This window comes from Gadus morhua, chromosome 23 (assembly GCF_902167405.1).
Source record: "Gadus morhua chromosome 23, gadMor3.0, whole genome shotgun sequence".
NCBI lineage: Eukaryota > Metazoa > Chordata > Actinopteri > Gadiformes > Gadidae > Gadus > Gadus morhua.
This window is the reverse complement of record NC_044070.1, coordinates 11532406-11559554: the sequence shown is the minus strand read 5'-3', so window position 1 is coordinate 11559554 and position 27149 is coordinate 11532406. Positions and strand designations below refer to the sequence as shown.

Genomic DNA, 27149 nt, shown 5'->3' with positions numbered 1-27149 from the left:
TGGGCCTTAGGCCCAATCCCATTTCTACCCCTTACCACTTCCCCTTACCTATTACATTACATTCTCTATACATGCACATTTTTTTATGCACATTTTAATAATTTACATGCATAAATATGTTATGCAAAAGGCACATTTTTCTATATTTGTATTGCATTGCCTTACTTTTTATTTCTATTTTTGTGACTTACATTTGATCTATTTTCTATTATCTTGAGCAGAAGATTGAAACAGAAACCATCTAAGGTCTTCTGCATGTGAATATTCTCAAAGGATTAGAAGGCAAACCAAAACGACGTGGCACAGTAACATTGGAACAGAGATCCTCTAGTCTAAAAGAACACCTTGCAGCATGAATACATGACAGTTGACCTACACCTCCCTGACAGAGGACCATACAGGAAGCTGAGCGGGACACAGAACATGTTAGTATGGACCTTAGGTTAACATGTCACCAGCCACACAGTGCCAGGCACAGATGTTGATGCAATGAAGAATGATCGAGAAAACGTTCTTCTCCTGACACAATAGGGGCATCAAAAGGAAAACCCAACTAGGAGAATCAACCCATCAGGCATTAAGGACATGCAACCCACACACAAATAAATCCTGTGTGGATCAAAATGTATCTCACTCTCATTGCATTGTTAAATCAATAAGGATCGCAACTAAAAATAGCCTATAGAGAGAGCCTATTGATTTATGGAGGAAAATAAATAAAAAATAATGACAGCGTCTCACTTCAATTGCACATGACCCCAGATCTAGACCACATGACATCATACTGGGGTGGTACTCCCAGATCTACACCACATGACATCATACTGGGGTGGTACCCTCAGATCTAGACATGGGGAGGGGCAGATATATTTTTAGGGCCACATAAACATTTGGGAGAACAAAGTATCCCCACCAATCAGGCAGGTTAATATCTCCCTATACGCTAATATTGTTCTGTGTTGAGTTGTGTTCGAGTTCTGTTGAGTTCTGTTGTGTGGGACTGCATGCCTGGACTGTGTGGCCTGGATCCATTATTTAGCCCCACTGGAATCGAAAGACAAAATGGGGCATTGGGTGCATGATATAACGCACTCGCACATACACACACACGCACCAACACAAATAGACGTAAGGTAGATCCCTGGCTGGTGCTGCTGTGGTTTGGTATTAGGGTCAATGTTATCATAGCCCGAAGCGTCGCATTGACAGAATCCACACAATACAAATCGACAGTAAGTAGCTCCAGCGACATAACCGCTGGCAGGATGACTCTGCTGAAGTAGCCCCCGCTGGCAGGGGAAATCAATAGAGATGAACAGGAAATGGCTGAGACTGTGACGCCTACTTTGAATGGCAGCCCCAGATCTGTTTTGAATGAGAGCTTCCAATTAGAAACCAATTCATCCGCGGCAATGAAATCATCCCGACGTGAGCCCGGCGCTACTGGCGGCGTGCCGAGGACGAGCGTGTTCGAAGCTCGCGCCGGTGTAACCACGGTTACATCCACATGATACGCATTCATTCATTCAGCTTGAGTCCTGAGACGTGAAACGTTAATTTAACGACCGGTCGCTCCACTGAGTGCCGCAGAAGGACTGGGCTTTTAGGGGGAAACCGACAATAACGTTTTATTGAATAAGAAGTTTAAATAACACATGGGGCGCCCCGGAGGCTCACTGGGTAGGGTGCCCGGGTTCAAATCCTGCCCTGGGTCTTTTGCTGCATGTCCTCTCCTCTATCTCCCATACCTTCCTCTCTATCTCACTATTGAATAAAAAGCATAAAAATGCAAAAAAAACGAACCTTTAAATAACACAAATGTATGCAACTTGAAGGACATCGAGCCAATGTTTTTAACGACGACGCAAAGAAGATGCACGCAGGACCACAAGATGACTTCATGGCCCTAACAAGACGAGGTGCGCTAAGCTAAAGTACAGGACGGGGCTACCAGAGGAGTCTCTCTCTTTTCCCCGTCCCTACCCTCGCTTTGAACTCAGCAGTCGTCTCTGAGGCGGAAGAGCCGCTCAGAAGGGCGAGAGCCCCGGAGAGCCTCTGGGTCGTTTCCCGGGCGACCTATTTCCCAGACTGCCCACTACACACACACCCCTCCCCTCCCCTCCCTGTTTGTACTTTGGGAGATGGATGCTTTCAGACAACCCCCCCAACCCCCCACCCCCGCCCCCCTCCACTCTGCTGCTATTCTTATTGGGACATGGGGAACTGTGAGTGTGTGTCTCTGTGTTACGTTACATGACCAACCCAACAAAGTTCCTTCCCCGAACACACACACACACACGTGAGCGAGCTGTGCGGTCTTGCGGCTAACGTCTGACGACAGATCCGAGCGGTGCTGGGCTTCATGTGTGGGGGGTACATACTTTGACACGCCGGGATTGTTGACGCAGTTGGTAGACTCCAGTGGGTTTCCACGGGCGAGAGGAAGGCGCCGCACTAGGGGATGTAGGGATGCTTCGGCAACACACTGCGGGAGTGTGTGTGGATGATGGCGGGTTTAGGCATCCCCAGAGTCCAATCCGACCAGGGGAGGCTTCTTAAACAATCATCCACACACACACTCCCACACACCTTCTATTGGGTTTGGCAACTACAACGTTGTTGTTTGTTTGACCGGATACGTTCCACTTAATCCAACTCTAAAGAAGCCTGTAAGATGTTGACAAAAACAACAACATGGCAAAACAAATTAACAGCAGAGCAAAGGTCATACCGCAGCCAACGCCCTGAGATAGCTCTGAGATCACGCTACTGGTTAATAAGTGCCCATCAACTCTAAAGACACACACACACGTATACAAACACACACACACACACACACACACACACACACACACACACACACACACACACACACACACACACACACACACACACACACACACACACACACACACACACAGACAAACACACACACACACACACACTCAAAGCACTCAAACATCCAGGCTGACTTATGGGAATTAGAGGTCATGGTAGTAGCCATTACCACTGACCTCTGACGTAAGATAGCGTCACTTGATATTGGCATCAGCGCAAGAACAACAATTAACAAACAATGAAGAGATGGTGTGCGTGTGCGTGTGTGTGTGTGTGTGTGTGTGTGTGTGTGTGTGTGTCTGTGTGTGTGTGTGCTCATCTTCACAGAGAGGACAGGTCATTTTTGGGAGGGGGAGCAGGTTTCATTTGTGCCAATTTCTCTGTCGGCAGAACCCTCTCTCCCTATCCATGTCTAACCGTATCTCTCTGCGTTTTGAATAAGGACAACAAGGAAAGAACCCCTCACCCATAAGGCTGTGGGGTTCTTGCATAGTTCCTCTGTGAATTTTCCATTTACATTAGAGGCCATCTTGGTTTTAAACACTAGCTGGACAAAGGAACTGAATATAGCAATTTGCATAAATCTTCTCCATCCAGTTGATGGAACCAAGATGGCCAAGCACTAGGTGAATAAGACCCATTTGAAGCAAGAGAAAGCATTATGGGTTAGAAGCCATAATTTTCATGTGCCTCAATAACATATTATTTTTGGTGAAAATAAAATGAGTAGTCTTGTTTATGACAGTACAGCCGCTGCTACCAGGCAAAGTCATGGCGGCTGAATATATAACTCTTTAACGCAGCTGTCAACTATAAGCTGCAAATGATTGGGGCGTGTATCTGTGTGTGTCAAAAATCTGAGTGTAATTGGAATTTCATGAGAATAATATCCCAGTAACAGTTACACACAAAACGGATGACATTTTAAAAGCCATCGCTTGTCAAACATTATTGTCCGTTGGACATGAGCCGCGGACCTCAGTAGGACGAGGGAAGGGTTGAAAAAGGGAAAGACAGCCCTGGTTACGGTAACCGTGGCTCATTTAGTCCACCGAAATACACACCAAATAAATGGGAACTAAAGGCTTAAATTCAAGGCACAAATGGGACCCTTATTATACTCTGTTGAACAGCAGGGGAGTACAAAGCTTCCACTGCTACAGAACAGATGTTGTATCAGACGCTGTGTACACTCCCTTATTAATAACGTTGATAGTGCCAGAAAGATAACAGAGACAGCGAGATTTACATATGTTGGTTTGCAATTATCGTTCATAACTAAGTTCCCTGTGACTGCACCCACTTTCGTCCCGGCTTGTGTTTATGCAAGGCTCCCCTTTTTTTACTGCGCTGCTTCTGGACCCAGGAGTGAGGTCTGGTTATACCCCCCCCCCTGCACCCTCCCTGGCTCTGAACCCCCCCCCCCCCCTCCCAACAGAACCACAGCTCCATCCCACCGGATTACTCAGTGGCCTGCGAGACAAACCCGGCTCTCCTCCCTCTCTGCACCCTTATCAGCTCCCCATAGTTCCCTGGAATATTCCCTCACTCCCATGAACACACACACATACACACACACGTAACCCTGAGTTATTCCATGTAATTGCTGATGCATCCATATATCTGACTTGGATGTGTCAACACAGGAAGCGTGCCCGGCTATTGGTACCCCTGACAAACCCCTCTCTCTCTCTCTCTCTCTCTCTCTCTCTCTCTCTGCTTCCTTCCTTCCCTCTCTCTCTCTCTCTCTCTCTCTCTCTCTCTCTCTCTCTGCTTCCCTCTCTCTCTCTCTCTCTCTCTCTCTCTCTCTCTCTCTCTCTCTCTCTCTCTCTCTCTCTCTCTCTCTCTCTGCTTACTTCCCTCTCTCTCTCTCTCTCTCTCTCTCTCTCTCTCTCTCTCTCTCTCTCTCTCTCTCTCTCTCTCTCTCTCTCTCTGCTTACTTCCCTCTCTCTCTCTCTCTCTCTCTGCCTGGCCTTGCCACTAATCACCACTCACGCGGCAGAGCGCTGGGAGCTAATATAACGCTGACAGTCCCTCCTGTCACCGAAGATTACAGTGGCAGAGTATTACTAAAGCCAGGGTGGAGGCGGGCGTACGGCGGGTGACTTAAACACCGTCACGATGATCCGGATCACGGACGCACGCACAACAAACCAAACAAAACATGGCCACTCCAACAGTAAACATGCATACGCAAACAGGCAGCCGGTGACCTGCTCAGTGACACCGTCTGGCCATGAGATCACAGAGAGAGGGGGTCATTAGGGAGAAGGACGGCCAGACCCTTACAGGCTCTCCCCACGCTAGCCCCCGGAGAGAGTCAACGGGTTCCATCCGTCACACACTGCAACTCGTCTGTCTCCGGGCAAACTTCCTCCACCATCCACGGAGAGTCTCCCTCCCTCCCTCCCCTCCACGCCACGCATTTCATACCACACACACAAAACATACACAACACACACACGCCCGCCCTGCCGACCCACACCGACGCACCGACGTGTGTGTGTGTGCAGACACACACACACACACACACATCGACGTTGCCCTGGGTGCTGTGCGTGTACGCCACATTCAAAGGCTTGCTTTGACTGCCGTGCAGATTATGCAAATGCACCTGTGTGTGTGAGAGTGGTGGTGATGAAGAGACCCAGGTCTCTGCTACAGGCAACAAGGGATGTAACAATGATGGCTCATCGTTTTGGGGGAGAGGAGGGGGTCCTATTACAGGGAGACAGCAGGCCCGCCTCAATTCACACATCTAGCATGTCTCCCTCTCTCGCTACACCAAGTCACAGCTAAATGTCAGGTGTAACACACCGGAGAACACACAGATACACACACACAAGCAACGACACCACACTGACTCGTCTGCAGGCAGTGGACTTGTATACTCAATACTTAACACATGTTTGCACAGGAGAAGAATGCTACTCCGGAAATATGCGTTCCTAATTACTGCCGTATTCTCACCAACTGCAACGGCAAACAGCAAGATGGATCTGCAAAGGCTGCATTCAAATAGAAAGCATGTGTGTGTGTGTGTGTGTGTGTGTGTGTGTGTGTGTGTGTAGAGGCAAGTGTGCCCGAACACTGCAAACGGGAGGTCTGCTGTGATGTTTTACCTGTGGTGGAGTGCAGACTCTCCAGGCTCCAGTAGCGGGAGAGGACCCCCCTCAGAGTGCCACCCAGGCTGCCCCCTCCTCCTATGATACACCTGCCCGCACCCAGGCATCCGTCCAGCAGCAGATGGTCAACATCACCTCCTCCACAACCGCCACCACCACCTCCACCACCTCCATGACGTCCATCACCACCGCCGCCGCCGCCGCCACTGCCACGGCCACCGCCGCCACCACCGCCGCCGGTCGAGGTCCCGCTCTCCGAGTCGGACCCCGGGGACAGTCCCAGGCTGCCGCTGCTGCCACAGCTGCCCCCGGGCAGGGCCGCGCTCCCGTCCGCTCCCTGCTGGGTGCGCATCAGGGCGGCGGACGCAAGCCCCCCGTCACCCACCCACCCCAGCACCCTCGCAGTCTCCGGAACGAGGCGCAGGAGGAGGAGGAGGCGGTCAGCGAGCGCTGCGGTCCGCGGTCGGCGGCGGTCTTGTTGTTATTGTTGTTGACGTGGTCGCGTCCCCCAGCGCAAGAGCGGGGGGGAAAGAAAAGCGGTGAGTGGCGCCAAAGCGTTGAGCGGTGGTGGTAAGCAGGTGGTCACGGTGCTCGGGTTCCGTCCGGTCCGCCTCTCACCCCCATTAGAGTCACTGCCGGCCCGCAGGGGAGGATGGGGAAGTCGGAGGAGGGGAGCGGAGAGAGGGTGTGGGCGTGGAGCAGAGTGTCACCCTCGCCTGGCCGGAGTGCGTCCGTGTCTGCCGCCCGCCGGAGGTAAGCGTCCACTGAGCTGTCAACTTGAGGGCGAGCTGTCTTCCTTCCTTTCTTCCTTCCTACGTTCCTACTTCCTTCCCTTCTCCACCACCTCACACACACACGTGTCTGCGTGTGTTTGTGTGTGTGCGCGTGTGTGTGCCTGCGTGCGTGCGTTGGCAGCCCTGACGAGGAGGCGCTGTTCGTGGAGCTCCTCCTTCACTGTGTCTCAGCCTGGCTCTACCGTGCCGCTCCGCTCCGGCTCGCTGTCTCATGCAGAGCCTCCGCCTCTCGCTCTCTCTCTACCTCTCTCTGCCTCCCTCCCCCTGCCTCCCTCCCTCCCTCTGCCTGTCTCTCCCTCTCTCTCTCTCTCTCTCTCTCTCTCTCTCTCTCTCTCGCTCCCTCCGCCTCTCTGTCTTTTCTCTCTCTCTTGCTCCCTCCGCCTCTTTTACTCTCTGTCGCTCTCTCCCTCTCTCCTCCTCTCTCCCTCCCTCTCTCCCTCTACCTACCTCTGCCTGCCTATCACACACAGGAAGGCGCTCTGCACTCTCTCGCACTGCTACACAGAGTCTCACTCTCACACACTCTCTACACAGGCAGTCATAGCTGTAGGCTGATAAGGGTGGGGGACCTCTAGGGGGGCTCTCTGGATGGGCTGTGTCGCTGCACAACAGCGTGCAAGGCTCGTGGGATTATGGCGCAGTGTCATTAATGTGTGTATGTGTGTAAAGAGAGTGTGTGTTCTATGCATGTGCCAATATCCACCCTCCTCTCACCCAACCCACTCACTGACAAACCTGATGCTCCGAAATAACTACTGTTCATCAAGTAGTAAGTGTGCGTGTGTGTGTGTATGTGTGTGTGTGTGTGTGTGTGTGTTTGTGTGTGCATGTGTATGTTTGTGTGTGTACGTATTTGTGTGTGTGTGTGTGTGTGTGTGTGTGTGTGTGTGTGTGTGTGTTAGTGTGTATGTGTGTGTGTGTGTGTGTGTGTGTGTGTGTGTGTGTGTGTGTGTGTGTGTGTGTATGTGTACGTGTGCCTGTGCGTTTGAAGGTGTGTATGCATGTATAGATGATATATGCCAATCATTGAGCTGCAACAAACTACTCTATTTGTCGTGCCTCTGTCAGAGTTCAGGCCAACAGCTTTCTCTTCATTCCACACTATGTTTAAGCCAGGCAGATAAAGCATTGGTCGTTCCATCAAACTCACAAAGAAAGTCAATAACTCTAATTAAATATGCTGCATCACATCATACACCAGATGCTTTACTGCAGCCCTTTCTATCTTTTAGAAGCACAATAAAAAAAATTATAAGGTATATTTATGTGTGCGTGCGTATGTCTGTGTGTGTGTGTGTGTGTGTGTGTGTGTGTGTGTGTGTGTGTGTGTGTGTGTGTGTGTGTGTGTGTGTGTGTGTGTGTGCATTGTGTGTGTGTGTGTGTGTGTGTGTGTGGGGGTGTTTTTAGTCTAGTAACTGTTGGAAGCTGTCAGTCCAGCTCCTCAGGGTTTTGGAATTTGACACCAGTGGGAAGAATGAGTTTGCACACACACACAGACAGACAGACACACACACACACACAAAAACACACACACACACACACACACACACACACACACACACACACACACACACACACACACACACACACACACACACACACACACACACACACACACACACACACACATACATACACACTCTTCGTATCTTATATGAAGACAGGAGAAGACACCTGGTCTTGATAAGATTAATGACAGTGACTTTTGATTAAAGAAACATGTTCCAGTTGGAGAAGTCAGGTCCTTTAACATGGACATTAAATATCACTCTGCCCGCGGACATAATGGTCCCCCGCACACACACACACGCACAAACACAGGAACAGAAGGTGGAAGCAATGGGCGAGCCAATCGGTCCCTGCCAGGACAAATAAATAATTATTTACAGGATTGTCCCGTATATGCACATTAAAACAAAAACACAGACACACACACACTAACACACACGCTTGCTGTAGGAACCCCCCCCTATGAAAAATATCCCTGGGTGTGTGTGTCAGGATGTAAATAGCCCTACTTTATCCAGGAAAGACGTTTGGTGGTGGGGTGGTGACCATACTGTAACCATATTGACCACCAAATCCTTTATTATGCCTCGTCATCACATATGCACATGCATATACGCACACACACACACACACATACACCCACACACACACACACACACACTGAATGGTTGGGGGTGGTGGAAAATGTGTCAGGGAGGGGGCGGGGAGGAGCAAAGCTGCTGAGGACACAGACAGGAGGCTGACACACACACACACACACACACACACACACACACACACACACACACACACACACACACACACACACACACGTACTCACACACACACACACACGTACTCACACACACACACACACACGCACACACACGCGCGCGCGCTCGCACTGGCACAAATTCAATCCAGGACAGATTAATTTATTTTCAGTGACGGGAGGAAAGAGGAGTCAAAGCGTTTCCTAAAGCAACATATGAGAATTAGTCAGCAGAGATGGAACAAAAGCCCTAAGAGATAGCCATTTCAACTCCCCCCCCACCCGCTTTAAAGCGAACAAAAGTAGCCATTTCAAAGAACTCTAATCATACTCTTCCTGGATTCCCATGTGAGGTCCTTCCCACAGGCCACCAAGGTGGCCAAACGAATCGCTGCTCTCACCGTTTCTCCCCTAGCCTATGAAGCTAGATTGAAAGAAAATAAATGACGTCACACCCTGTAATTCAACTACCAAACCCTCGTCCCATCTTAGACCAGTTCTCCTTAATCTTACTAAAATGGCCATAAAAGCAGAGAAAGGCGAGCGATAAAACAGGATATCTGGGCTGAACCGGTGGGGGCTATGACTAATAAACAGAGGAGGAGTAATAAGAGATCAAAGTGTGGGGCATGCAACGTGCACGCCCTGCCATCCTTTTAACTCACACACACACACACACATTCCAAGCCCACGATGAGGTCGTGCCACAACTTGTCTTTTGATCCAGCGGGCAATTCAATTTAACCCAAAAGAAATTCAATTACCCAGCGGACATCTGTGCAGGAGGCAACTGACCTCACCGTTGGAGGCAACCCCGTGCCTCCCTCCTCGTCTTTGTGTGTGTGCGTGTATGTGTGTGTTCACGTGTGCATGTCTGTGTGTGTGTGTCTGTGTGTGTGTGTCTGTGTGTGTGTGTCTGTGTGTGTGTTTGAGGATTTGTACTGCTCTCTGAACTTGACCGAGCAGGTGAAAAGTACCTGTGTTTCTGCCCGTTGATCACAGTTAAAAGGCTTGTTGGTTCAACAAGATAGGATCTTTGATGAATGAGTATTATAAGTATTACGAGCCCAGTGAAACAAATGGTGCTGCAGACATGAATGGGCTTGAGGAGAGAATGCAAGGAGAGAAGAGGAAATGAGAGGAGAGGAGAGGAGAGGAGAGGAGAGGAGAGGAGAGGAGAGGAGAGGAGAGGAGAGGAAAGGAAAGGAGAGGAGAGGAGAGGAGTGTCACGGTCTCTCCCACCGGATCCTAGCTGCCGCTAGTTTTCTCTGTTTGTCTTGTCTGTCTGTCATGTTCTGTTTCATGTACGGGGGCGTGGCCTGCTGAACTCCCCAACCCAGCCACGGTGATCACCCGCACCTGACCATCATCACCAATCACGTCCACCTGTATATCTTCCCCAGTCATTCAACCTTTCGTCGCCAGATCGTCAACTACACTTACCTAGCTAAGTTATCCTCCGACCTCTCTAGCCCTTTCCTAGTATTCTCGTTGTTCTCGTTCACCACTCGACTCTCCTCTCCTGCAGGAATACCTGTTCCTCCGAACCGTCGAGGGTGACTACCTGTCCGGCAATCCACCCGACCAACCATCTCCGGATCGCCACAGACATTCTCCTCTGCTCTGTGTAGCAATAAACTGGTTAATTGCTACCAACCTCTTCCTGTCGTCATTTGTGCCGTGCGTTTGGGTTCACCCCGTCTTGGCCCGTAACAGTACGATCTGGCCAAAAGATGGACCCAGCCGACACAAATGACGCAGCCGATTCCTTGGCCGCTCGCTTAGCGAATTTAACCCAGGAGGTACGCCGCCAAGGCGGCCTCGGGGTAGAACATTCCCGGAACCTGAGGGAGGCTTCCGCAAGCCTAGCCCGATTTGCTACGGCATTGTCGTCCCTCGAGTCCCGGCTGGCACTCTTGACCCCTCCCTCTGGTCCGTCCGCGGATCCCCCCGCTACGGTCCCTATCGTTCGTCGGGAGCCCTACGTCCCAACCCCGGCACCGTATGGGGGCGATCCTGGAGCCTGTCATGGGTTCCTTCTCCAGGTGGGAGGAGTTTTCCAGCAGCAGCCACTCACCTACGCCACCGAGACCTCCCGCATCGCCTACCTCGTCGCCTGCCTTCGAGGGGTGGCGCTTACCTGGGCCTCGGCTGAGATGGACCGCGGGGGTCCCGAGGCCTCGAACTATTTAGCCTTTACTACGGCGCTGCGACGGACGTTCGATCATCCAGTTCGGGGCCGAGAGGCTGCCCAGAGACTTTTGGATTTACGCCAGGGCAGTCGCAGCGTGGCGGAGCTGGTGATTGACTTCCGTATCTACGCAGCAGAGAGCGGCTGGCGTGACGACGCTCTGAGAGACGTTTTTCAGCGCTCCCTGGCTGATCATCTACGGGATGAGATTGCGTTGCGGGACGAGCCGTCCGACTTGGAGGCACTCATTACTCTCGCCATGCAATTGGACAACCGCATTCGGGAGCGAAGGAGGGAGAGTGTCGTCCGGACCCCGTCATCGTTTCCTTCCCAGCACACGACAGTGAGACCTCCGCCGCGGATTACCGAGGCCTTTCGTGAGCCTCCGAGCCTTCCCGAGCCAGAGCCCATGCAGCTGGGGCGCGTCCACCTAACCATGGAGGAACGCGACCAGCGCCGACGGACGGGCGCTTGCATGTATTGTGGGAGGACGGGCCATATCCTCCTTCACTGTCCCCGGCGCCCGGGAAACGGTCCGGCTCGGTCGTAATGGGAGTTTATCGATCGAGTTGTGTCCCTAACTATTCTAACTCCCGTACTCTGCTGAAGGCCACTCTGTCTTGGCAGAACCGCTCCTTGCCCCTCTCCGCCCTCGTCGATTCCGGAGCAGACGAGAGCTTTTTGGACCGAAGGGTGGCTCGACAGCTGGGAGTAGACCTCATCCCACTCGACGTGCCTATGGAGGTGAGTGCGCTCAACGGATTGCACCTGGACAGAATTGAGCACAAGACCGCTCCCATGTCCTTGCTGCTCTCCGGTAACCATCAGGAAAAGATTTCCTTTCACCTCATTGACTCACCCCAGACTCCTGTGGTCCTGGGCCATCCCTGGCTTCGTCTCCATAACCCCAGTTTGGAGTGGGTTTCTGGTAGGATCACTGCTTGGAGTACCCATTGCCTATTGAACTGTTTACGCTCCGCCTCAGCACCTACGGCAGTCTCCCCACCGACGGTTCCGGAGTCCCCGGACCTCACGTTGGTGCCCCTGGACTATCATGATTTAGGATCTGTATTCAGTAAACAACACGCACTATCCCTGCCACCACATCGCCCTTATGATTGTGCCATTGATTTACTTCCTGGTTCCCCTCTCCCTAGCAGCCGCCTGTTTAACCTCTCACTTCCAGAACGAGAGGCCATGGAGGGGTATATCCGGGACTCTCTTGCCGCAGGGATTATTCGGCCCTCATCTTCACCGGTAGGAGCAGGGTTTTTTTTTGTTTCCAAGAAGGATAAGTCCCTTCGCCCCTGCATTGATTATAGGGGACTCAACGACATTACGATTAAGAACAAGTACTCGTTGCCCCTCATAGACTCTGCCTTTGTTCCCCTGCGGGGTGCTACAGTTTTTACCAAGCTGGACCTCCGTAACGCCTACCACTTGGTCCGCATCCGAGAAGGGGACGAGGGGAAGACAGGCTTCACTACTCCATTAGGTCATTTCGAGTACCTGGTGATGCCTTTTGGTCTTACAAATGCCCCTGCAGTATTTCAGGCCCTGGTCAATGACGTATTGAGAGACATGCTCCATCAGTTTGTGTTCGTGTACATTGATGATATCCTGATTTTCTCCCGGTCCCTCGCAGAACACAAGCTGCATGTCCGTCAAGTGCTGCAGCGCCTCTTGGAGAATCGTCTATTTGTCAAGGCGGAGAAATGCGAATTCCATGCGCCATCGGTGACCTTCCTGGGATTCGTTATCGGCCAGGGGAGGCTGGAGATGGATCCAGGAAAGGTAGCTGCTGTAGCTGATTGGCCTACTCCCACCAATCGCAAGCAGCTCCAACGCTTTCTGGGGTTTGCAAACTTCTACAGAAGGTTCATTAGGAACTTCAGCCGCATCGTCGCGCCCCTCACAGCGCTGACCTCCGTCAAGGTGACCTTCAGATGGACCTCGGAGGCCGCGGCGGCCCTCGAGGTGTTGAAGCGACGCTTCGTCTCCGCTCCGGTTCTCACGCAGCCCGATGGCAAGCTGCAATTCGTGGTGGAGGTCGACGCATCGGACACTGGGGTTGGAGCTGTACTGTCCCAACGCTCAGCTTCGGACGGTAAGCTTCACCCTTGTGCTTTCCTCTCTCGAGGGCTATCTCCCCCAGAGCGGAACTACGACGTGGGAAATCGGGAGCTCCTCGCCGTCAAGCTCGCGCTCGAGGAGTGGCGCCACTGGCTGGAGGGGGCGGAACTGCCGTTCGTCGTGTGGACGGACCACAAGAATCTGAGTTATATCCAGTCTGCAAAACGTCTCAACTCCCGCCAGGCAAGGTGGGCGCTATTTTTTGGTCGCTTTAAATTCTCCCTTTCTTATCGCCCGGGTTCCCGCAACACCAAGCCGGACGCATTGTCCCGTTTGCACTCCGTGGACGGGGAGTGTTCTGTTTTGGACTCCATTCTACCACCCACTTGTGTGGTGGGCTCTGTGGTCTGGAGGATTGAGTCCTTGGTTACCCAGGCCCAGGCTCATCAGGCCGATCCGGGCACGGGCCCTCCCGGTCGGTTGTTTGTTCCGGATGCAGTCCGTTCAGATGTATTACAGTGGGGTCACTCATCGAGGCTGGCTTGTCATCCCGGGATCAACCGGACTCTGGCTTTCCTGCAACGCCGGTTCTGGTGGCCTACCATGGACCGGGACACCAGGTCTTTCATCGCCGCATGTACCACCTGTGCGCGCAACAAGACAACCAACAAACCCCGGTCGGGACTGCTTCGCCCGCTCCCCATCCCCAGTCGTCCGTGGTCCAACATCGCCCTGGATTTCGTTACCGGTCTCCCTCCATCCAGAGGTAACACCACCATACTCACCATAATTGATCGTTTTTCGAAGGCAGCCCACTTCATCGCTCTACCCGGACTTCCCTCTGCGAGAGAGACTGCAGAGCTGATGGTTTCTCAGGTTTTCCGAATACACGGCATCCCTGCGGACATCGTGTCGGACCGGGGCCCCCAATTTATCTCCCAGGTGTGGCGAGCCTTTTGTTTGGCCCTGGGAACCACAGCCAGTCTCTCCTCTGGATATCACCCTCAGACCAACGGCCAGGCGGAGCGGGCAAACCAGGAACTGGAGGGCATGCTACGCTGCGTCACAGCCGCCAATCCCGCTTCATGGAGCCTTCATCTTCCTTGGGTTGAGTACGCACACAACACGCACAGAAATGACACTACCGGAATGTCTCCCTTTCTCTGCTCCCTGGGCTACCAGCCCCCGCTGTTTCCCTCGCAGGAGGCAGAGATTGCTGTTCCTTCAGTTCGGTCCCACATCCTACGCTGCCAACGAACATGGAACAAAGCTCGGGCTGCGCTGCTTCGGGCTTCCACCCGCTCCCAGCGGCAGGCCAATCGCCACCGGACACCGGCACCTCATTACGTCCCCGGCCAGAAGGTCTGGCTCTCAACTAAGGATCTCCATTTGAAGGTAGCCTCTCGGAAACTCGCGCCCCGGTTCATTGGACCTTTTGAAATCGAGGCCATCATAAACCCTTGTGCTGTACGTCTCCGGCTTCCTCCCTCTCTTCGGGTTCACCCCACGTTTCATGTGTCATTGATCAAGCCTGTCTCCTCCAGCCCTCTGGCGGTCGCTACGCCTGCGCCACCTCCACCGCGCATCATTGACAATCACCCGGTGTGGACGGTCCGGCAGTTGCTGGACATACGTCCTAGGGGGCGTGGTTTCCAGTACCTGGTGGATTGGGAGGGTTACGGACCAGAACACCGGCAATGGCTGTCACGGAATATGATCATGGATGATACATTGATTTCGGATTTCCATAAAGCGCATCCTACTGCCAGACGTCCGCCAGGAGGCGTTCGTAGAGGGGGGGGTACTGTCACGGTCTCTCCCACCGGATCCTAGCTGCCGCTAGTTTTCTCTGTTTGTCTTGTCTGTCTGTCATGTTCTGTTTCATGTACGGGGGCGTGGCCTGCTGAACTCCCCAACCCAGCCACGGTGATCACCCGCACCTGACCATCATCACCAATCACGTCCACCTGTATATCTTCCCCAGTCATTCAACCTTTCGTCGCCAGATCGTCAACTACACTTACCTAGCTAAGTTATCCTCCGACCTCTCTAGCCCTTTCCTAGTATTCTCGTTGTTCTCGTTCACCACTCGACTCTCCTCTCCTGCAGGAATACCTGTTCCTCCGAACCGTCGAGGGTGACTACCTGTCCGGCAATCCACCCGACCAACCATCTCCGGATCGCCACAGACATTCTCCTCTGCTCTGTGTAGCAATAAACTGGTTAATTGCTACCAACCTCTTCCTGTCGTCATTTGTGCCGTGCGTTTGGGTTCACCCCGTCTTGGCCCGTAACAAGGAGAGGCAAGGAGAGGAGAGGAGAGGAGTGTTTAATCAAAGAAACATGCCTTTATTCCACCCAATCCATCATTAGATACATACAAAATAGATGTTGTCATTTTCACACATAGGTGTGATTGTGCTTCACAGAAGTATTAAATGACCATGGTTCAAATATCATAAACTCTCGTTAAATGAGCATGAAAGGTAGGCGACACCTTGTGACTCTGTGGTGTCCTCATGATGTACAGCTCACGTGTTTGTTCCCCACACTGGGCACGGTGGAAGATATGATGGTGATTGGGGAGTCATATAGTCTTTAAAACTAATGATATGACCGCAAATTCACCGGTGACACCACATCACTTTAAAACCTCAGGCAGCGTTAGCACTCTGATGGCTGCAGAGCTCTGCTTCGAGCCCTCAGCCGACCGCCATGCACCTCACTCCCCTATGTGGAGCACTACTCGTGTACTGTTTTCATTTTAGCAGACAAAGATGACAATGCTGACAGACAAATGTTCTGCAATGCCAATTAACCCAAAAAAAAGCCCCACAATTACAAAAAAGGCCAGCCCTCATAACTCTTGTAAGCTTGTCATAAGTATCTGGCAGAGGCAACCGAGTCACGGATCTTCCAAAGTTCAAAACTCGCCCGGGGGCAGAGAGTTTTCGTAATCCCATTAAATGCCGCGCCTGAGCCAATGCTATCCAGCAGCTAACTGCTAACATCCAACCCCCCGCTTGGAAGCATTTCCACTGGTGAGGGCGTTGTGCCTCGAGCCCCTAACTCAGCAGAACCCCAGCCTATCTCCTGGATATCTCCCTGCATCGTGTCCCCGACCGCCCCGCCGTCTCGTCTCTATATATAGGCTGACAGAGAGAGCTCAGGGGGGGAGATCATGATATGTCTACCATGCAGCCTTTCGGCTCTGCCTCATATCTTTTTGTAGCAAATTGGTTGGAATGCAAAAAAAAAAAATCTTGTTTTTCAGGGCCGTCCTCGATTTAAGGGAGAAGACGTTGTCAGAAGGACTCAGATCTTGCATGGGTGCTCTGCTCCCTTACAGTTACTGTGAAGTCAGCTCTGCTACTATTGCTACGGCTCCCCAACACAGATGTATGTTGGTGTCTAGAATGTCTTGAATTGATGCATAAATGTTGAATGAACCTAGAAGCCCAATTAATGCAGAATATCCACCCACGTAATCAACATTAGGGTTTCGCGGTAAAAGCAGTTCAGCGAATGAAAGAAACACACCAAATCAAACACATAGACAGCATCCAACCCTAAACAGTGTCGCACCGAGGAATTTCACAACGTCAACGTCAACAGGCCAGACTATCATTCCAATGTTGGTACTCACAGGGGTAGGAGATCTGTCCCCTCCAGCCCAGGCAGTCCAGTCCAATGGGGGTGCTCTGGGAGAAGCAGTGGGCCCTCAGGGGAATTCCCCGAAAATCTTCGTAGGACCCCAAGGTGACTCCTGCTCTGTCCTGCATGAAGGGAAAATAGGTGGGGGGGGTGAGTTGAAATCAAGCCTGGTGTCTCAGCAAAGACCCACCAGAAGCTACCTCTCAGAAGCGGATGCACTGAAAATGACCTACAATGCACTGATGAGATAGAAGTGACACGCAACACACACACACACACACACACACACACACACAGATGACAGACATAAGGTGCCCAGTCCGTGAGCGTGTTCAGCAGCGTGACATGCGTATGAGAGGAGGAGAGGCGGAGAAGGGCATGCATGCGTGATCTAAGAGGGAGGACTGAAAGAGAACGCAACAGGAGAAACTAAATGAAGAAGCCAAACCCTCGGGACGAGTTTATAATCCCAAACCCGTATCCGTGGCAACGACAGACACCCCCACGGTGAGGCCAAGAGGTGAAGCGACAGGTGAAGGTGAACAGAGGCGGAGGCGCAGGCAGAACAAGACCGAGAAGAAGGAGAAGGAAAGTGAGGAGCTATTGGGCGATGGCCTCCAGAGCAGTGCATTGTTTTCGGTGCTTGGTCTTAGCTGTGTGTCTTCATCGTCATCGGGGGGTCTTACTCTGTCCTGGCCCTGGGGGGTCAGCACGTGGTCCAGCTGGCCCAGGCTCCCCCGCGCTGCCCGGGCCCGCTTGCGCTTGTACCACTTCTCCTCCTCCATCCAGAGGTCGTCCAGGCAGCGGCGGTGCCGGGGGCCTGACCGCGCCCTGTCTGGCCCCGGTCCGGGGCCGGGCCCCGTCCCGACCCGGTCCGGACCCAGCCGGAGTGCGGCCCCGAGCCTGTCCGGGCCCGTCCCGAGAGAGTCCGGAACCGGCCCAAGCGCGATGCTGACCCTGTCTGGGACAGGCCGGAGCCCGGCCCCGGGCACCCTGGGGGCCGGAGCCACGGCCTCCACTTGTTCCCGGGTCTCCGGGAGCCTGCGCTGCCGCACCAGTGAGGGGAGGCGGCTGGGCGTTTGGGGTTCCTTGTGAGTGCACAATTAATGGGTTAGATGGATCAAACGCAGTGGGTTTATAAATAGACCTTGGTAGTAGTTTACCTGTGGACAACAGTTAAGTCAACCAGTAAGCGCTGCAAAGCTATTGGGTGGAGGTGATACAGCTATTCTGGCCTAAATGTCAAACCTAAATGTCTCTCTGTACATCCAGGGGAGGTTAGCATTCATTACTAGACATGTCACCGCACGTGCTATGCATATCAAATAACTGCAGAAGGCCTGTTGGGTAACCCTGACGGTTCCTCCGAGCCGCCACTAGGGGGGGCTAGCTGTCCAGTTACATCCCCTTCTGGCTACAAATAGAACGTGACCGGCCCTCTAGGGAACGGGCTGGGAAGGTTGTACTATGGACACTTGGGAAGACAAGACCAGTAGAGACGCAGTTGGGACCTGGCGGAGGACAGAGGGAGCGTTGACCCGTGCTTTTTCCCTGTTGCCTCTCCTCCTCCTCATTATCATGTCTCCCACAGAGCAGGGCCTGGAATGAAAGACTCCCTCTCTCACCGCAACTCCCTGACACGTCTGGATTATACAGGCGGCCTTAAACTCATGCCCACGCGCACCGATTGTCACGCATGTACATGCACCGACGCTAGTTGTTAGACATGAACACACACACACACACACACACGTATATACCATGCTAGAACACGTACAAACACACACACACACACACACACACACACACACACACACACACACACACACACACACACACACAAAGCCAAGGCAGGCAGGGCAGACTACAGATGGACGACTTTTTTCCTGAGTATGGAAGCTGCTCTAAATGGGGGGCGTAAACAACACTTTAACCGGCAGCATGGCACCCTATCGCTCTCCTGGTTCAGCACTTTTTTGTCTCCTGCACTGATTTATGATGTCACTCCGGAGACTAAGACACAGACAGGGCTTTCAATCACAGAGGGCCCGAAACCTTCGTGCCCACAGAGAGCTGTAAAGCTAATGGTGACAGACACGCACTGCCTCTCCTCTAGTCCCAATCAGATGACTTACAATGCTGGCTTTGGATCTCTGTTTGTCGTTGTTTCTATTACCTTACCGTATATTTCGTATTACTTTGATGTTTACTAGTTGTGCGTGATCACAGCGAAGGTTTAGAAAACACAACATACACTGCAAGGCGTGTTACAAATATAACATCAATTGCAAATCTGTTATCAATTTGCATTGTATGGGGAGGCAAAGTAAACTCCTTCTTACCTCCATTTCATTGATGGAGCCTATGGTATGGAGGCTGGTGAGGGACTGATTGTCTACGCCTCCCTCGGGACCCTCCAGAGGGCTGAGGGAGAGGCCCAGGGGGCCGGCGGCGGGCTTGAGGGTTCTGGGCCTCTCCGGGGGGTCCGAGAGGCCGTCCACACTGACTGACTGGCCCAGACGAACCGAGGAGAGGACACTGGCTTTGGCCGAGTGCGGGTAACGGAACACCCTCCGCTGGGCCGCCGGCCGGGGGCTGTTGGGCTTAGGGCTCATGGGTCGCAGGGGGCCCTCTGCCAGGCCGTCCCCGGCCGGTGGGGACGATGGGACTCCGGTAGGAGGGTGGTGCGGGTGGGACAGGCTGACCTGAGACGACGGCTGGACGGGTGGGTTGGGTCCGTTGATCGGTGTGGCCTCCGAGTCGTCTGAGGACGAGGGCGATGTGATTGGCAGGCCGTTTGCTGCGCATTTCCTCCTCAGGCCCTCGGACTTGCACCCATGGGGGATATCTGTGGTGTCCCCCTGTGGGACCCCCCTCTTGCAGAGGGGATCGGTGTGGCGGAGGCCCCTGAGTGAGGCGGGTGAACCAGGGATGCTCACCCTGTCCTGAACGGACGGGTCTTCAAGGTTCTCCCCACTCCCAGTCCTGCTGGTGTCCCCTTCGGGCACCGAGAGAGCCCTTCTCAGCAGCTCTGCCTCTTTGGCCCTCTTTAGCCTTCTCCAGGATTGTCTGGCTCGACCCAAATCGCCCTCGTTGGCCGAGTTGAGGTGCTCCTCGTTCTCCTTGTCCATAGAGCGAGACTCGAACAGGCTGGAGAGGGACTTGTGGGCTTGGGCGAAGCGCATGCGGATGTTGCTGTTGAGGCTGTCGTTGCTCTTGCTTCTCTTGTAGCCCTGGCCGTCGGCCGCCTGCCCCTGCTGGAGGTGGGGCCCGTCGGGGTCCTGGACGCCTCCGTTGGCCTCGCTCGGAGCCCCGTTGCTGGAGAGCTGCTGGACGTGGCGTGTCCTGGGTGTAGTGGGGAAGAAGCCGTAGCTGTCTTCTTCTGCCTCGCCCTGTCTCGAAGGACAGGTTAGCGTTACCGGCGTCTGGTCAACGCTGCAGCTTCCCTTGACGGGGGCCTCTTCGTCTGAGTTGTCCTCATGGACACTCTGCTCGGACTCAGGGGTCCTGGAAGGAGCCGACTCTTCTCCTCTTTCAGGGGACTCTCTGGAAGGCTCCTCTGCCTTGGATCCCTTCACGCTCTTGGCTTTTCGGAATGAGGGCATCTTGGCAAAGACGGAGAACTTAGAAGCCTTGTTGGCTGTCGGGCTGCCCTTTGTTTTGCCCTTCTTACTCGTTTTGTCCTCCTCATTGATAGTGCTTTCTGCACCGTAGGACGTGGGGTCACAGGTCATGGTCATGGGTCTGCAGAGCTTCTCTCCGCCGGGCCTCAGAAGAGGAGCAGTGGTGAGGTCGTCCATCTCAGCCACTGGGGCGTGACTCAGGGCCTTCATCTCAGTGGTGGTTGAGGGCTCTTCTTCAGGCTCATGCTGGCCGTATGAACTTTCGGGAATAGATGGTGTCAGGTTCCCAGATGAGACATTTAAACTCCCCTCTTCTTCTACTGGCCCCATGTCATCCACTTTTTGTGCTTTCACTTCTGAATCATCCTCGGATGCCACTGAGCTGTCCTGACGGTCTGCCTCCAGAATGGGATCTAAGCTTTTGATTGTACCAATGTCCAGGCATGGGTATGTGTCTTTGGAAATTCGACCCACCAACTGTGGACATTTGGAACCACTCCCCTGTGGCTCTCTGTGCTCCTCTGCCAGAAGGTAATCCTCAAAGGACTCTGTGTAGTCAGGTGGCCTGCTGCTGCAATTATTCAGCTCCTCATTGCATCCTACGTCCATTAGCAGTGCTGGCTCCAGCTGGGGCACTAAAGGTTCAAGGTCACAGGCACTCTGTGTGACTGAGCCTAACCGCTCCCCAACATCCCTGCACCCGCCGTCTATCTGATCAGAGATGTAATTGAGTTTCTCCTCGTTCTGATGTTCTTCCAGGTCCTCCTCCTGATTTAGAGCCTCCAGGTCCTCCCCAAGACCGGACACAGCCGAGTCCTCGCTGCTCCAGTAGCGGTCGCGGCTCACCGGGGAGGGCAACGCATCCGAAACCTCTCGGGGCTTCTCTGAGCACTCCAAAAGGTCAGCAGTCGGGGTTGTTGTTGCGGCCTCGTCTCTATCACAAACTGTGTTCTCAGTGGTCTGGGAGCTGCTCTGTGGTCCGTTGGAGGACCAGCCTGTGCTCTCCGTGTCGTCTGCTCCTCCGGCTCTGGCCTTTGTGTTGTTGTTGGAGTCGGAGAGCGGTGCAGGGAGGGAGGCCAGCGCGTTCCAGGGGACCGTGGGACTGTTTGGGCTCTCCAGCAGTTTTACACCCTGCTCTTTTAAACTGCAAATTCTTTCTCTATTGGACAGGGGAACCGGCCCTTGACCCGGATCTGGGTGTTCTCTGCAGTGATACGAATCAGGGTTTAAGACTGACGGTTCTGCAGGACTTTCCTCGACCTCCCAAACCACAGTAGGAAGGGCATCCAGGTGACCGAAACATTCTCTCGAGTTGACGTCGACTTCGATGCTCTCACACTCGTCTGCCGTGTCAGTATTGGACAGTGAGGGGTTTTCTAGTCCTAGAACTCCTCTCTGGTCAAAACAAACATAACTCCCTGCAGCCTCCGTGCTCTCCTCCCCTCCCCTGTTGTGTTGTGAAGGGAGAGGGAAGGCTGATTCTGCCTTCCTCCCCTCCCCCTCTGAGCTCTCTGGCAGTAGGTTGTGGGGACACACTAGCACATCACACTCTGGGGAAACTACAACCTTATCTATGTGAGGCGGCAGAACTTCCCAACATGCTCCACCTCTGTCAGGGGGTGTCTGAACTGAGCCAGGCCCTGGTAGCTCAGAGCATTCCTGGACCTCCTCAAACAGCTCCAGGGAGACGGGCTGATGCCACACGGCGGTCTCTTTCTCCAGGCTCTCGGGAGTCGAACACTGGGTTTGATCCAGGTCTTGCACGGGCGACGCCTTCAAGCCCCGGGGGGGGCGGCGGCGTCGGCGTCCGGGTCGCTTCTCCCTGCGCTGCCGGGTGTCGTGACCGGGGGTGGACCCAGGAGCAGCTCTCTGAGGAGCCCGGGGAACGGACCCGGCTAAGTCTGGTGCACCACCGGCGAAAGAGAAAAGGGACTCAGCCTCGGCCAAGAAGGTGATGGAGGAGCCGATTTCATTGACCGTCGCTGATGCTTTATTTACCACTGTTTCGAGGTCAACCACACAGCTGTGTGTCGCATCGGTACAAAGAGAGAACTGAGGCGTTGAATCCAATAGGGCACTGGGGCTCTCCTCTGTTGGGCTAGAAAAACAACTGTCCAAGTTGTCTGATGAGGAAACAATTTGTGCTTGTGTGTCTAGAATTGCTTTGTTTGTATTTTGTGGTACGGGGGATTCTGTTGTACCCTGGGCTTTGTTTACCTCTGTAGACGTGCTACCAGACCAGTTTATATGTTCCGTGTCACCAGGTGTGGGGTGATAGCTGTGTGCCCCTGTCGAGTTCAGCAGGGCTGTCAAATCTTCATCAGTTAAACTGCCTGTACAGTTACTCTCTCTTTCGTGAATTGGTACACTCTCTGTCCCAATACTCTCAGACAAATTGTGTTGTTCTACCTCAAACACTTCTATGCTATCTATGTCTGCACGGCTTTCATCTATTGTAACTACATATTCTGTACCACACTCCTGTTTACACTGGTCGTGGCTGTCTGTACACTCCCTGTTGTGTGGATCAGCAAAGTTATCTACATAATTAGAGCCGACCGGTTCAATGCTTCCTCGTTCAACATCCTGCTCACATAGGGCCTGTGTTTCTACATCTGTGCTTTCATGAGTTGGTAGCAACCCGGCGTTCTCGAACGTCCCAATGACCCCTTCCTCTGTCTCGTTTATCTGTATGGCGCAGGTATCGGGGCGTCCTACATACTGTGTCCTGGTGCATTGTGGGCTTTCTCTACTCTGCGTGGGAAAGGGGGGCTCAGCAGTGAGACCTAGGGACGTGGCATTTACCTCTGCGTTGCCTACGTAGCTGTCTGTGGCGCTGTCTGTGGCACTCTCTGTGGCGCTGTCTGTGCAGTGGGGGCTATGTCCATGTGACCCGCACACCTCTGAGCTGCCCAGCAGGGTCTGTGTGACCCTGCAGAGGCTCTGTGACCCGGGCCGGCCGTGGCCGCAGTCTTTCCCGTGTGTCTCTGGATGGAGCTCCGGTGGCACTGTGCTACAGTCTTTAAGGCCGCGCTGCTGCTGCTGTTTCCAGAGGTCCAGAGGATCGAGCTCGGGGCTTCTCCTCCTGCAGCAGCCGGTGGGACGCGGGTGGGTCCCGGCGGCCTCCTGTGGTTCCTGCCTGGCGGCGTGGACTGACTCCCTCTGGCGGGCCCGGCTAGGTCCGGCGTGGGAGCAGAGATCCTCCGCTCCCAGGAGCGTCCCCGGGCCGTCCTTCCCGTCTGGGCGCAGGTCCGAAGGCCTGCGGGCCGGCCATGAGGGCGGGGTGGGGCGTTGGGTGGTCCCCGAGTGCCCTCCCAGGGGGTCCGCGGCGGAGGGGGGCCCTAATCCTCCCGGGCCCAGGCCGTCTACGCTGTGGCGGGAGTCTTCAAGGGCTTCCTGAGTCTGTGGGTGAGGGACAAGGACAAGAGGGTGGGGGGGAGTGAGATTAAAGTCAATCAAAGGACATAAGATGTGTGTCTGTGTGTGTATTCGTTGGGGGGTGTGTGTGTGTGTGTGTGTGTGTGTGTGTGTGTGTGTGTGTGTGTGTGTGTGTGTGTGTGTGTGTGTGTGTGTGTGTTTGTGTCTTAAGGGGATTAGCCTAATACTGATCAAGTCTGATAAAGGTGATCCGATACAAAGTCAGATTTCATGACTTGGAGAATGGTACTAATTGAAACAGAAACACTGTGTTGGGAGTCAGAGCCAACCATGACTTCTCTATCAATCTGGCTGTTGTAGTGTGTACTCTACTCTACTCTGTACTCTATCAATCCTATCTTTCTATGTCTTCGAGCTCAAACAACACCGTTTAATGATAGGAATAAAAGTCAGTATTATAATATAGGAACTTAAGGAATTTTTAAAATGTTGTACAAAAATGAACATAAGGAAGCAAGCCACGCACCCATGCGCACGTATGCATTCACACACACACACACACACACAAACACACACACACACACACACACACACACTTTGTGGTCATGCTCTTGGTGTAGCTAGTTGGGAGAAAAAAACGATGAGAACTTGACCATGACTTCATTTAAGATTCGAGAAGTCAGGATCCTTCCACCCGGACCAGAGGAACACGTCTCACTACATACAACCACTTGAAGAAAAGCTCTACTTACTCTCCAGAGCCTCAGCACATGACTTGTATCCACCACCAGCCCACAGACGCGAGCTGCGACCCAACTTAACACTCCTCCCATGGCAGCATGCAGACACACATATTCTCCTTCTTACTCCGGCTCTATTATGCCATGGCACGACACAGCTACTCAACATTGGCCCCTAACTCCTGCCTCGTGGATGAGCCCCTCCACTTCTCTTCTGCCTGGACCCCATGCTTCCTGGGGGACCGGGCTAATCCAGGGAGACCCGCATTAGTATCAGTGTCTTCTGGGTAACAGGTCGGAAGCCGCCACTATTCATTTTGTTGACACAGAACCTCCAAGAAAGACAAGCATTGTCCCACTGAGGGAGAGAGAGAGAGCTCCCGGTCAAGCTAGGTCTTAATGTGGCCTTAATGAGAGACAGGTACACAGTGCTTGCCCCTCTCTCTCTCTCTCTCTCTCTCTCTCTCTCTCTCTCTCTCTCTCTCTCTCTCTCTCTCTCTCTCTCTCTCTCTCTCTCTCTCTCTCTCTCTCTCTCTCTCTCTCTCTCTCTCTCTCTCTCTCTCTCTCTCTCTCTCTCTCTCTCTCTTTAAGTAGCCCTGCTTTAAATAAAGAGCTTCTGTTAGCAGGACAGGCCTTCCTAGGGCAGAGATACGCTTTGGTTCAGAATCAACACGTGGTTCTATCCCGGACACATGCGTCTAAAGTGTGTATGTGGCAAATATCAATAATTTGCAAATATTAAAAGGTTGCACAATATTTTTGCCGTGTTTGGTGTTAAAACAATTTAAAAAACGATTGGCCTAAATGATCATAACACTAGCTGACTGATGACAAAATGGTTAATTCTCCTTAGATCATGTAAGTACTTCGATCTGGATTTTGGTCGCAGGCAAACACACATACGCACGCACACACAAACGTACACACTCAAATACTGCAAGATGAGCCAAAAATCAACATCCCCATTGTCATCCCACAACTTCATAGAAGGAACAGATAAAGAAAGTAGGTAATTTCGATGGGCAGGTGGCCTTTCATTCAATGAACACATCTGAAGAGAAGTCCAAGTTTACGAATTATCCGGTTTTCCGTTCTGGTTTTCCTGGTACCAACGTCTACTTACACACACATCCTAGGCAAGGTATCAGAACATGGTTGTCTGCTTTTGTTTTGAATACAACGGTTACCTCTTCTCGTGAGACATTGCTGACAATATGGGACGTCTCACTTGAGCCATTTTGTCTGAGTGGGTTGTCCTCTCTACACCATAGAAATAGAACATCATCTTAAGAAGACCCCCAAACCACATCTCAAGGTGTGTGAGGAGGAGTCCGTTCGATTAGAGGAAACCTTTTGGGGCCGGACCCTGGCGAAGGCTCCGTTCATTGGGCGTCCACAGGTTGTTTTCTAGCTAGCCTAGTGAGGTTGAGTGCCTTAGGGGAGATTAAAGGCTTAACACTGCAGCCACAGGCCTGCTGGTGAGAAGGAAGAGCCCCTTAATGGAGGAGGACAGATGGTCTGTGCTACTGTTTACCTAAATGAGATGGATCAAGAACAGACATGATATCCTACTTCACAACGTGGACCACCATATGCAGGCAGACCACACACAGCATCGATGGTGGGGGGGGGGGGGGGGGGGATGTTGAGCTTCTGTAGCGTTGGGGGTCTGCAGAAAAAACACTGCACTCATGCTGATATTGCGATATGAATTAAATATATTTATACTGCAATTCAAGTATTTTCTCACTGGAACTGAAATGGGGCTTGGAAAGTACAACAAAAAAAACGATAAATTAATAAAATACTGAGTATTTGAAGACAAATGAAAAGTAATTAAAGGTTATCACACACATTTTGTAATAATTACTTTTCATTATAATTTATGTCTTACTAAATGTTTTAAGTAAATATACTAGGCAGGAAGGTATGAAGACATTCTTTGAGTGGACTATATGACAATAGTATTCAATTGTATTCCAGCAATACTTTAGTACTTGTGTGGCCAGCGCCCCCTGCAGGCCTTTGAGTACAACTGACAGGCCCTCCGGTCAGAAACCTGAGTCATTAAACAACAGACAGAATTTCCATTTTGTGGACCTTGATGACTGTGGCTCACGCTCATGCAGGGTAGACCGTTTGTTTGTCTCCTTAATGCCCAAATGTGTAATTATTTAGAATGAAATAGACTGGAATGGGCCGTTCTAAGCCTTGAAGAAGACTTTGTTATGGTTTTGGTTTCCTGGAGAAAAAATGCTACCAAATAAGGTGAACAGGGGGTGAAGGTAGATCATCATTTATACTTGCCAGTTAAACCTAATGTGTGGACTATAAATAGAATTCACAGTGCCTTAGTTACTAGTTAAACCAGTAAGTAGACCACAGCAGCTGTGGAACCACTTTGTTTTGATAGTGTTACAATGTGATGTTATTTAAACAGTCTAAATTGACCGCATGTGTATATCTTTAATTT

At 52.4% G+C, this 27149-nt stretch overlaps 1 protein-coding gene across 4 annotated transcripts in view; it reads right to left on the bottom strand.

Annotated features, from left to right (window-relative positions):
- The window catches only part of arhgef4 (Rho guanine nucleotide exchange factor (GEF) 4), a 94502-nt gene that overhangs the window by 35634 nt on the left and 31719 nt on the right, over positions 1 to 27149 (bottom strand). For 3 of the 4 annotated variants that reach the window (XM_030348982.1, XM_030348984.1, XM_030348983.1), the window contains exons 3-5: positions 19278 to 23960; positions 17622 to 18023; positions 16928 to 17057 (exon numbers count right to left, since the gene is read on the bottom strand). In XM_030348982.1, coding sequence (XP_030204842.1) covers positions 16928 to 17057; positions 17622 to 18023; positions 19278 to 23960 — 5215 coding nt within the window. Of the gene's footprint in view, positions 1 to 5960; positions 7043 to 16927; positions 17058 to 17621; positions 18024 to 19277; positions 23961 to 27149 lie in introns of those variants that run through there. The other variant, XM_030348985.1, reaches the window with a different exon arrangement.